Raw genomic sequence first — 12,227 nt, 5'->3', positions numbered from 1 at the left:
ACACGGGGAGGTTGCAGTAGCTGGACTTGAATCCTGAACCTCTGCACCGTGGGGCTGCGCGCTAATTACCCATCCACCGTGCCGCACATTTGATCTCGTCATCACACAATTTTTACTATCTGTGCCAGATCGTAGAATGTTGTAATGGAGCATTGTGGGAAATAATTCAGCCAAAACAACGTTGTACAACGGGGATCTCTGATTAAAACCGGTGTGATGATGAGATAAAATCTAATACATTTTCTTATGTTATCTACATTCCAGGTGGTCTAATGATGACACCATGGATTTAGGCGTATTATTATTATTGCTATTATTACTATTGTTATTAGGCAGCACGGCGGCGCAGTGGTTAGCGCGTGTGCGGCACAGTTCTGAGGTCGTGGGAAGCTCCTGAGTGGGTTAAAATCCAGCTCCCGGCCTTACTGTGCGGAGTTTGTATGTTCTCCCCGTGCTTGCGTGGGTTTCCTCTGGGCACTCCGGTTTCCTCCCACATACCAAAAAACATGCATTTCAGGTGAATTGGCTGGTCCAAATTGTCCCTAGGTGTGACTGAGCGAGTGAGTTGTCTGTCCACGTGTGCCCTGCGATTGGCTGGCAACCAGTCCAGGGTGTCAACTGCCCACTGCCCGATGATTGCTGGGATGGGCTCCAGCATCCCCGCGACCCTACTGAGGATAAGCGCTGCAGCTGATGAGATGAGACTATTGTTATTGTTGTTATTACAAATGTTAATACTGGGCCGGGTAATGAATACATACTCAGACATCAAACCAAGTCACGCTACAGGAAAGGTTGCCGACCACTTCGTTAGACGTAGTTCACGAGACAAACAAAACCCCAAAAATGACGCCAACGAGGACTCAAAACTGTGTCTAAACTAGCGTTACTTACACTTTTGGGGGCGTTGCGGGGGGCCGTGTTCTTAACGAACATGCGCGGAGTGAAGTGTGATGGGTAGGTCGCCACCAGGGGGCGTGGCAGATGGTGAACATGGTTGTGGTGGGGAAAATATGGCTGAGGTAGAAAAAAAAACGAACACAACGCAAATGAAACATGAACTTGACGAATGGGAATGGGAATGGGAAGTCGGCGTCTTGGGTCTCGCCAATGGAACATATAAGGATTTGAATACCCTCATATTAATCTATTAATAACTGCGTATTTAGAGTCTGGGGCAGCACTGGGTTCAAAAATTTGTCAGAGGGGATGGTCCTGGAGACCTAACCCATTTTTTGATTTATGAATGAATATACATTTACGCATTTCTCATTAGATGTGTTTTTAAAAGAGATTAATTTCATCAAATTGCATTTGAAACTCACAATTAAAGCAAAATAATACATTCGCTACTTGTTTTAAGCATTTTATTTGTTACCGTAATTCTATTTTTTTGTAGTATTTTAAAAGTATTTCTGCAGCAGTATTTTCTAGGATTTCCATAGTAGTATTTTTGTGGTACTTGTTGGATTTTTGTAGTGTTGTTAAAGTAGAATTTTAAAAATATTGTATATTTGCAGTATTACAGTAGTTGTATTTTTGTCACAATATTTCTGCAGCAGTATTTTTGTATTACAGTATTACTGTAGTGGTATTTTGTAGGGTTTATAAGTATGTTTGACCTTTTACCAAAGTAGTATTTTTGTAGTATTTCCGTAATATTTCAGTAGATTTTCTTTGTATAGCTGTAGTATTTTTTTAGTATTACTGTAGTTGTATTTTCGTCGTAAAACTTATGTAGTAGTCTATTTGTAGTATTTCTATCGTCATCTTTCTGAAGTAGTATTTTTGTATTAGAGGATCATTGTAGTGGTTATTTTTGTAGTATTTTTTACCTTTTTCCATAGTAGTATTTCTGTAATATTTCTGTAATACTTCAGTAGATTTTTTGTGTGCATTTCTAGTGATTTTTTTGTATCAATGTAGTCGTTTCTTTCTTGTTACAGTTCCATCGTAGTATATTTGCAGTATTTCTGTCGTACTATATTTGTAGTATTTACAGTACATCGTAATCTGTTGGAAGTAGTATTTTTGTATATAATATTACTGTAGTATTTTTGAAGTATTTCTGTAGTATTTCTATAATATTTTTTTAGTATTACTGTAGTGAGAGGGATGGGGGCCATCAGGCTGTTCTTACCCAAGACACACCACAGAAAATGGTGCCCCTAAAACCCTAGTGATTAAAGGATCCACTCAGTTTATGGAGTATTTCTGGAGTAATATTTCTGGGGTATTCTTTTTGCATTATAGGATTGCTGTAGTAGTATTTTTCTTTTCAGAATAAAAGAAAAATAATATATTGGGTGCCCATTTTTAATTTCATATTTTGCTTTGCAGTCATTTTGTAGTATTTTTGTAGCAATTCTGTAGTAGTATTTTTGTTGTAGACACACAAAGGGACAAAATTGGCACAAAAAACAACTTTTTTGATGAATAGTACTCTATGTACCAATATGAATATATTGACATGATATTTAGACCATTTCATTTAGGTGCGCCGGATGAAAAAACCTGACTGGTTGCGCGTGGCCCGCGGGCCGTAGTTTGCCTACCACTGCAATAGATGGTACATGAGACTGACCCTGTTGTAGAACGGGTGCTGGGGGGCCATTCCACTGTAATAGCTGCTGTGAGGGGGTGCCGGGGACACCATGGACCCCCCTGGAGGGTTGAAAGGTCCGTTGAAAGAGGCGGAGGGCGAGCACGCTGATGAAACCTGACTGTACATGGAAGTGGGCCGAGGGTGGACTTCCTGCAGGGTCGGGTAGCCCACAGCGCCCAAGTTCACCTGCTCACGGGCTGCACGCACATCTAGGGGCAAGACAAAGACGTTTCTTTTTTTAAATTAAGTTAGAAAAATGTATATACCGGTAAGTGTAGAGCAGGGGTCTCAAGTGGTCGAAGTGTAGTAGACGGAAAAAACAGGTCGTTAGCCGGGACGGGAAAACAGAAGGTGGTCGGGGTCAAAAAACGGGTCGTAGCCGGAGACAAAACGGGACCGACGGGAGTCAAGAGTCAAAAATGCTTGCCTTGTAAAAATAGAGGTTTGCTGACGGACTGACAACAGGTGAGTGAAAGGACTGAGCTTAAGTAGGACAGGGGAACCAATCAGGAAGCCAGCAGCGGCTCTGCACTCTTGTAGCCCCTGCTTGCAGCCAATGAAGTACCACATGGTTCCGTCCTGTGTCCAAAGCTTTTCAATTTATATATTAACGATATATTCAATGTTTCCAAACTATTAAAATTAGTCATATTTGCATATGACACTGACATTTTCTATTCCAACGATAATTAAATTAATAAAATGACAAGTGAAATTAATCAGTCATCATGACACAATGAGGTATACAAACTACAGAGCCTCACACAAAACCCCATTTTTCTTCCCTTCTTGGCCACGCTTTTGCAAGATTTGTTTTTTTGGGGGGGGGTTACTCTTTGCAGCAAGATGGCTGACAAATATGTCAGCCCCCTCTTAAGTTTCTTGACCTACAAATATTTTAAAAGATGCACCTGCATTGAACAAAACTGTGAAAAAGAATAGAGCTGCCAGGCCTGTAAAATGTCCACTCTTGTAGCCCCTGCTTGCAGCCAATATGCAATCGGAGATAATGGATTCCGGCTGGACGAGTGCAGTTCAATTTTGACAACAACATATCCTGCCAATGGGACGTTTGGATCTGTAACCCCATATCCCCCTAAGAGGGTATCAACCTGTGGGGAGTGGCTGGGGAGCACCCACCTGCACCTAACTATATTCGACACTGGTGATTCATTATTCCAGCTCTTTTATTACGATCTGACGCCCTTCTGTCCATCAGAGAGCGCCTTATCGGTTTATCATTGGGACAAGTGTGTCCAATGACCAGACCGTTGTCCCTAATCAGCTTGACCCTTCATAGACACATTTGGGACAGCACCCGTTGTCAGGTCGTTTTTATTTTGCACATTTTTTTTTTTACCGTCAAGCTCAACATCACCTTTTTCTAGTGTCATCTTGATATGTTGTGGTTTGTGATGGACCCAAACGCACAGAGCAGGAAGAGGCAAGGTGCTCAAAAGCATATGGCATTTAGTAACCAAATCAGCACCAAAGCAACAAACAGACGGTCAAAAACCACAATAAAACCTCCAGAACCAGAAACAAAAACCAAACCTCACAAATCAGGATGACACTAGGAAAAATGTCATGGTGATCTTGATGGTGGAAAATGAATGTGGAAAATGAAATGACCTGACAACCGGTCCTGTTCAAAATGTTCTTATGAAGGGTCCTACTAATGAAGGACAGGTGTCCCAATTACAAACTGATTAGGCGCCCTCTTGTGGACAGAGGTGCGCCAGACCCTAACATCTTAATTTTTGGACTACTTTTTAGTTGTTTTAGGCAACATTTTTGTCACTTTGTCCCAGGGTTTTGCTATTCAACAACACGTCTGCCTTGTTTCCTCCTTCTTTGCATATTGGACTACCCCAAATTGTGACAGCATTAATCTGATCCTGCTTAATAAACATATTCTCACATTGTAAAAACATTGTTTAACCACTAGGAGGCGATAAATAACACAAAATGTCCCTGTAATTTGGTGTCACATCAATTGAGTGGTGCCAGATCCTGATTCTAGAAATCACATAGTGGCTGCATCTTCGGCATTAGCGGCTAGAGTCCATTAAGTTAGCATTAGCACAGAATGCGGGTCAGATTCGGTAAGCTGAAAATGTGTGACTTTTTAGGCTGGCATTCTTTGAACCATAATTAATTAATTCAATTTGGGGAAAGGTTTGCAGTGTTTAGCGATCAATGTCGCAAACTCATAGCTTGCCTTTGTAGCATTATCATTTGGCTTTGTGAGAAAGCACTGTGAAACAGTTCGAACAGCTTCCAGTTGCTTCATGTTTTCACAGCGTTGGTTTACAATTAGCTTTTTGTAGTCAGCATGTGTCTGGCAGTGTCTCTTGATATTATATTCTTTGAAAGAAGCCACAGTCTCCTAGCAAATTAGGCAGATGTAGTCGTTTCAGATTTCAGTGAAAAAATACTCAAATTTTCACTTGTCCTGGAAGCGGCGGCAATCAAAATTAACTTTCCTTTTTTAATTTAGAGTCGCCAAATGGGTGGTGAATTATATTTTTTGGGTACAAATTTATTTTATACTGCGATCAACAACACTGGCAGGCCACATATTATTATCTTTTTGACAGAGGCTGCGGGCCAGTGAAAATTTGATCACGGGCGGTAACCGGCCCCAGGGTCGGACTTTGGACATGCCTGCTTTAGCAGCTAGAGACCATGGTGCTAATATCATATAATCAGTCGGATTAGTTCATGTAGATATATTTTTGTTAATGAATTATTTCTTTTAACACCAGGAGGTGCTTAATTATACACACTGTCCCTTTAAAATGTCTTAGTAAGGCGGGAGCCTTAAACAATCATCCAGCAGTCTGCAATTGTCCCCAGGTGGCTAGTTTAAGACCCCTGGCTTAGAGATAGAGCGTGAAGGTACCCATACCGGCGATGATTTCTCGCAGTTTGGGGTCAAGGTTGACAGTACAGGGCAGGAAAGTGCGGATATCCCTGGCGGTCAGGACGGGCGTTCTGGAGGACAGAAACACTTCGAAGGCGCGGACGTCTCCGTCGATCTCCAGCAGCGGTTCCACATCTTTTGTGGTGGGGATGTTCCTCAGCACCCTGATCGAGACAAATGTCAGCTTCGTTGGCCAGTCCCCATGGGCGACCGCTCACCTCTCGTAAATGTTCTTCAGCGTGGCTTGGTCGGGAACGCCATCACTCTCCTCCAGGAAGAGGATGAGCCAGGAAGTTCTGTAGGGCCACTGCTCTGTCAGGTTGATCCATGATGCCAGACGGTCCCAGTTGAAGGAGATTTGATTGGCTCGCAACAAACGACCTGCAGGGTTGGAATGTGTTTGATTCGTTACTGGATGAAAAAAAAATTCAAAACAGCAGCCACCAGGGTGTTACGAAGAAACACGTCCCTGAACGCAATTACTAATCTCTGGAACAAGTACTGCAACCCAATATTAATAAACTTTTGTAACCCTACTCAGTGTTCATTTTACCTGTGAAAAGTGATGGGTCCCGGGGACTCGCATGATCAAAAATCTATGTGTCCCAACAGAGATCTATGGGTCCCCAAAATGTAGTGCTATCGAGGTTGAAATTGTAAATCGGCGACAAATATATAAATAAATCTATAAATCTATATATTCATTCAGTTTTAATCATCACACTTAATTGGTAATACAAAGCAGTTATCACTTCAGATTTTTCAGTTCACAAAAATATTGTACATTATACAAAATAATATTGCTGAAATATTAGTCTATATATTCATGCAGTTTTAATCACTTCAGATTTTTCAGTTCATATATTCTTCGTGGTTTGCCGTCCCGCCACAGTTGTAATGCCTTCTCAAGGTCCAATCGCAGCAACGGAATATCCATAGCTAATTTGTGGTTTTCATTGTCGTTGCGCCGATCCAATGTGCTTTTCTGAAACTTCGTATTGCGAAATGATTTATGCAATCCAGTTTTTTTGTCACGCTGGGTGCACGCATCACAGAACATGTAGCCTCCATTATCATCCTCCTCATAGCGTAACCAGGAATATAATTGAGTTCATTTAGATAGATAGATAGATAGATAGATAGATACTTTATTCATCCCCGAAGGGAAATTCACTTTTCCAGCAGCATCCCTAAGCTGAGAACAATCGAAAATAACTGAGAACAATCGAAAATAACACGGGAGCTGCTGGAGTGGCTGCCATTCGTGACGGCGCCGGAGAAACGATTCAATTTGAATCATGTACAAACAAACAATTGAATCATGTACAAGAAACGATTCAATCTGAATCATGTACAAACAAACAAACAATTGAATCATGTACAACAAACAAACAAAATATTTATGTTTCAATAAGTGGAGTGTTTTAGGCAGAAAAGTCATTTTCTTGCTAGGAGTATTCTTTTGTTTGTCTTTCGTCGAATCGTTCGCTTCAAAACATGTGTTTTCCTTGCCTTCGCGGTCTTCTGAGGAATTTCTCCGCTGTTTTTTCTGGCCGGAATTATTGCCGTTGTTACCACTTTCTGTATTATGTTTCGACTTATTACCGACACTGAAGAAAATGTGGATTCGCACCTAATACCAACTGTTTTTACGGAGGCATACTTCTCTTTCACTAGACAACCACCAAAACAATGACGTCATCTCGAATAACGAGATCTCGTTTGCCGAGATCGGCGCGAGACCAAAACAACAATGGCGGATCTGCCTGACGAAAAGTTTGGGAAAAAGTAACCGTCTCGGGCAGTACCCAGAAATTGAAAAGGAAATCTTCGAGTGGTTTGACACCCAGAGAGAAAATAGATATGGAGTCTCTCAGCAAAGTGTTAGTTTGCATGCTCACTATATTGCACAGACCTATACATATGCTTCCACAGTTGGTGTACAGGTTTTCTTCTATTTTTCTATTATGTGTCTACAGACGCTGCCCGACCTACTAATGAATTAGGTTCCGGACGATTGTAGTGTAAGTTGAATTTGTTCGTAGGTTTCTTCAGTGCTATATTTTGCATGTTTAAGGTTTGTATAAGTATGTTTAAGGCTTGTATAAGTAACCGGTATTGTTTTGTACTAAAAATTCATAAAATAATATACTCTATAAAGATCAGTAATATGAGGTTTATCTTACTTTTAGGACTTGCGCTTCAAGAGGTCCTCCTTCGTGGTAAAAAGTGGCAGAAAAAAAGTGTTCCGACTATTCTCTCAACCACATCAAGCTTTCTTATTCCACTTCCATTTCAAAAGAAACGGCTCGCCTCTTCTTTACACTCTAGACCAACCATATTGAATGGATGCACCAGATATTAAACAATAAAAACGTCAAAGTTTTTAGCGCGCTCCAAATACAATACACGTTGATATGATTACACACGAACCAGGAATAGAAGCAGGATTTCCTCTTCGGGGTGGATGCTGGGTAGCGGTGGAAAGAAGCACGACAGTAATGCCATTTGCTCGGAAAAAGATGCACACAATACAAAATCTAACTTACAGCAATGTCCGGATATCTTTCTACATCCTGAGAAAAATGTTTGTATCTACCGTTTTGCATGAGTGAGGGGAGCGTCTGTATTTTAAAGGAGTTTAAGGGGGTCAGCTTCCTGGTGGCGTAATTCGTAACTAGATAGGTACTTTCAGAGTAACGTGCTACTTTTTTGGTGTCAGTAATCTGGAAGGTAACTGAATTAACTTTTAAATGAGGTAAATAGTACCTGTAACTAAATACTTATTTTCCATAATGATACTAACACTCTCTGCCACTGACCTGTGACGGAGACAATGTTGAGGAGTCTTCTCATGCTCTGGGGGCTGATGTCTGTAAACCAGTCTTCCGCCAACATCAGTTTGGTCAAGTCAAACGACATCTGGCGAGTAACTTGGCGTTGGGCTTGGCGCCGCCGATACGTGTCCTGCAAACATCACAACAGTCAGTTTCACAACCCCCTTTTGGACTTAGTCAGTTTATTTTCAGTTAATGATGCTAGCACCCACCAGCTGCTAATGCTAGAATTGCCATATGAACGCTAGCTGTTATTCTGAGGGTCGTGGATTCGGTCACTAGCAATGTTCCCTGTAATTTTCCACGGGTCTGAGCGTTCACACAAAGTCGGTGAGCAATGCTTGAAACAACAGTGAGCAACCATAATCCCAAGTGTGGCAAAATAATTAATTATTAAACATGTCCAAAACTTGACATCAAAATTATTTTTCTCTTTTGAATGAATTGACTCATGTACTATTGCAAAGGTTGTACGGCCTACAAACGTCGTTTGTTCTTACAATTCTTTCACGAGATATCCATTTCTTTTTTTTTCCAGAGATATTTTGTCGCATAATATTAACATTTTTGGGGGCTTATTGAGTCGGTTGTAAGATACAGAACTGTACTTAATCACATTTTTTAGTGGAAGTACAATGATTCACTTGATATAATTGGAAATTATTTGAATGCAACACAGACTTTTTCTTCTTTTTTCCGTGTTTTTTTTTCACTTTTTTTTTAAAATTCCTTTAAAAAAAATCTCATTGTGTTTATTTTTTCCGAGCTGTTACTTTTTTTTGTTCTCTATTTACTTTTTTCCTGCATTTCTTTCTTTTCTTTTTTTCTGTCTTTTTTCTAAATTTTTCCTTCTTTTTTTCCTCTTCCTTTTGTTTCTTTTTTCTTAGCTTTTCACTACTTTTTCATTTTGGTATTTTTTTTCTTTTTTGTTCTATTCCCCCCTTCCTTTAAGTCATTTTGTGCATAATTTTACATAATATTTGGTCATGTTGGGATTAAAGAAGCAAAAACAACCCGAAGAGCCGTTTAGGACCCGAAAGAGCCGGTTCCTTTTAGTGAGCCGAGCCGAAAAAGCCGGTTCTCGACAACCTCTACTAACTTTACTCAACTTTGTTCTCCTTCGACTCGACTTCAAAATACCGCATTTAGGACACAACGTCAGGGGAACCCGTGTATTTTTACCTTCATGCAATGTAACTTTGACTTAAGTCGCTTCTTAATTAGTAATTTTGAGCCCTCATTTTTGTGCCATGACTAGATTTTTTTGTGCGCTGAGAATGTGCGAGCAGTGCACAATTGGGCACGCGCGCAGCTTAGAGGGAACGCTGGTCACTAGCAGCTTATGCCAAAAACCTGGCTGCTAGCCGTTGATGCGGGCTTGGCCACCACTGGCTGCTACTGCTGGCTTCGCCGTCACTATATGCTAGTGTTGCGGACACAACTTCTGGCTGCTAATGCAAGTCTTGAGGACGGGCTGCTAGTCGGCAATGCTAGCATTACTAATACTAGGAGCCGCGAGGCACTAATGTTAGCATCATGATCACGTCACAAATGTAGCTGATAGTAGTTGATGCTAGCTTTTTGAAGACTAGCTGCTCATCCTAGGGTTGCATTGCTAGATTGTAATGTTAATGTTGTTGACATAACTGCAAGTGTAACGTTGACATGGGTGCTAGCCACTAATTCTTGCATCACAAACACAGTTGCTGGCAGCTGATGCTAGCATTCGGACGACTAGCCGCTAATTCTACGTTCGTAGATGTTAAATGCTAGTGTTAAGTGTTGCAGACATAACTGCAAGCGTTATAAACGCAGGTGCTTTCCACTAAAGCTTGCATCATAAACACAGTTGCTGGCAGCGATTGCTAGCATTGTGACCACAAGCCGCGAAAACTTGTTTTGTGAATTCTAGCCGTGAATGAAAACATTGCTGACACAACCACAAGCAAGCTAGGCTATCATCATAAACACGGCTACTACTCGCGATGCTGGCTTTGTGACCACTCGTTGCTAAAGCTACCTCTATTCCATTCTATTCTATTCAATGCTAGTCGCCAATTCTGGTTTGTGACCACCAGCTTCTAATGCTATCTCTGAAGACCCCAGCTACTACTTTACCCGACGATTGAGAGTGCTCCTGCTGCCAAATTTGGTGAGTTCACCCAAACTGTGCTGCGACAACTTCCTATCCAGCTCCTCATGCCATCCTCCACCTTCGGCTGTGTCCCCATTAGCGGGTGCGGCGGCGTTTGCGCCACCCATCTTCCTGGCAGTGGAAAGACCTCTACTGTTGAGAAAAACAGGCAAGTGGACGATGTTCCTCATGTAGTCGTGTCCGTTGACAAAGTCCCGCAGGACGCAATTCAGGTTCTGGTTGATAGCCTTGATGATGATGTGTGGGTCACTGGCAAAGATAGAGATGAAGGGACCCTTGGAAAAGAGGACTCGGACCTAAGGAGCAAATTTTAATTGGGAATTTTGTCTTTTTTTTCTCGAATCATCACTGTCCTCTTGATCTCACCGTGTCAAGCATCTGCAAAACTTTGTCCTGCTCACACGAGTCCAAGCTGTCAAAGATCACTGCCAACCTGGTCTGATGCTGAGTGAAACCGTCAATGGTTTTGGCCATCCTGGCCATCAGCTCCACTTCGCTCTTCAAAACCTGAAAGATATGGCAATACCGCTGCTGATTATGCCTGGGAAAGTACTAGAAAACAGTCAAAAACAACTCACTTTGGGTCAGGAGTTGACGATGCACTATTTGTTTTTGTATGTTTTACCAAACCTTCGGGTTAGTTTAAGAATATAGAACTCTGACCCATCATTTCCCTATATAGGGTCGCTTTTGTCTTCCAGTGTCTTCCCGAATTAGTGTTTGTTTTTTTTTTTTTTTAAATGTGTTTAATTTATTAAAAACACCCCATAAAACTGAGGTAATTCTGACTGAAAATGGATAATTGATTTACAAGTAGCTCCACATAAAAGTTGTTTTGTTTAAAATAACAGTGCAAAATATTACCAATTTTTTTTTAAAGAATCCCCAAAATTTCGGTCGCTTTGATAATTGATGCTTTTATACCCAAAACCTCAAAGTTACAATTAGACGGTCCATTTTTGACCCTAGTTCAAACTGTAAAAGGACAACAATACGACAAAGTGCAATTTTTGAATTACAACGGCTTCATTTTTGTACGATTAATGGTTTCACTAAAAGCGCAGGACTTGCTAGCACTAATGCTAGTCTTATCAGCTAGTGTGAGTTATTTTATTCATACTTTTTTATATTTTTGAATTTTCCAACTAAAGTTCACTAAAAAGAGAAAGAATATTTAACATTGTAGTTTCTTCAAAACAGCCGAGTTTGCCTAACAATATTTTTACATGATTTTGCTCAGTCTAAATAAAAATAGCACCTAACATTATAAAAAACTGAATGTGTTGAATATATCAGAAGAAAATGATTTTTTTAAGTAACACAATGTTTCAATATAAGTTTCATCGGGACACTGTAATTTTTGCCTACTATATTTAGCTGTACGGATTTTGTAGTGCAACCGAAAACGAGTGCTATAAAGCACAGAGAAGAATAAAAAGTAAAGAGCATCAAAGTAAAATCGAATTGAACAATTTTTCTTGTCATTGTTTTGCCCAGCCTTTTACCGGCCTTCAGTTTTTCTGGGACACACGTGGTAGCAAGATGGCCGACATTCAAGTCAAGTGAAATCACGTTTATTTGTATAACCCTTAATTAAAATGTCTCAAAGGACTTCACAGGTTAAAATTACACCATCGCCTGATTTCAAACCAACATGCGGGCAAGCAAAAACTCAAAAACTTCAACAAAAGGAAAATTAAAACA

At 40.6% G+C, this 12,227-nt stretch overlaps 1 protein-coding gene across 2 annotated transcripts in view; it reads right to left on the bottom strand.

Moving 5' to 3' along the window:
* The window catches only part of kidins220b (kinase D-interacting substrate 220b), a 54,690-nt gene that overhangs the window by 16,530 nt on the left and 25,933 nt on the right, over positions 1 to 12,227 (bottom strand). The window contains exons 18-24 of one of the 2 annotated variants that reach the window (XM_088324598.1): positions 10,890 to 11,030; positions 10,487 to 10,819; positions 8,354 to 8,498; positions 5,750 to 5,912; positions 5,517 to 5,695; positions 2,585 to 2,814; positions 895 to 1,017 (exon numbers count right to left, since the gene is read on the bottom strand). In XM_088324598.1, the coding sequence (XP_088180724.1) occupies positions 895 to 1,017; positions 2,585 to 2,814; positions 5,517 to 5,695; positions 5,750 to 5,912; positions 8,354 to 8,498; positions 10,487 to 10,819; positions 10,890 to 11,030 (1,314 nt within the window). The remainder of the gene's footprint in view (positions 1 to 894; positions 1,018 to 2,584; positions 2,815 to 5,516; positions 5,696 to 5,749; positions 5,913 to 8,353; positions 8,499 to 10,486; positions 10,820 to 10,889; positions 11,031 to 12,227) is intronic. The other variant, XM_088324599.1, reaches the window with a different exon arrangement.

Source organism: Urocampus carinirostris, chromosome 20 (assembly GCF_059441175.1).
Source record: "Urocampus carinirostris isolate Australia breed hairy pipefish chromosome 20, RoL_Ucar_1.0, whole genome shotgun sequence".
NCBI lineage: Eukaryota > Metazoa > Chordata > Actinopteri > Syngnathiformes > Syngnathidae > Urocampus > Urocampus carinirostris.
The sequence above is the reverse complement of the archived record's forward strand: the minus strand, read 5'-3'. Positions and strand labels throughout refer to the sequence as shown.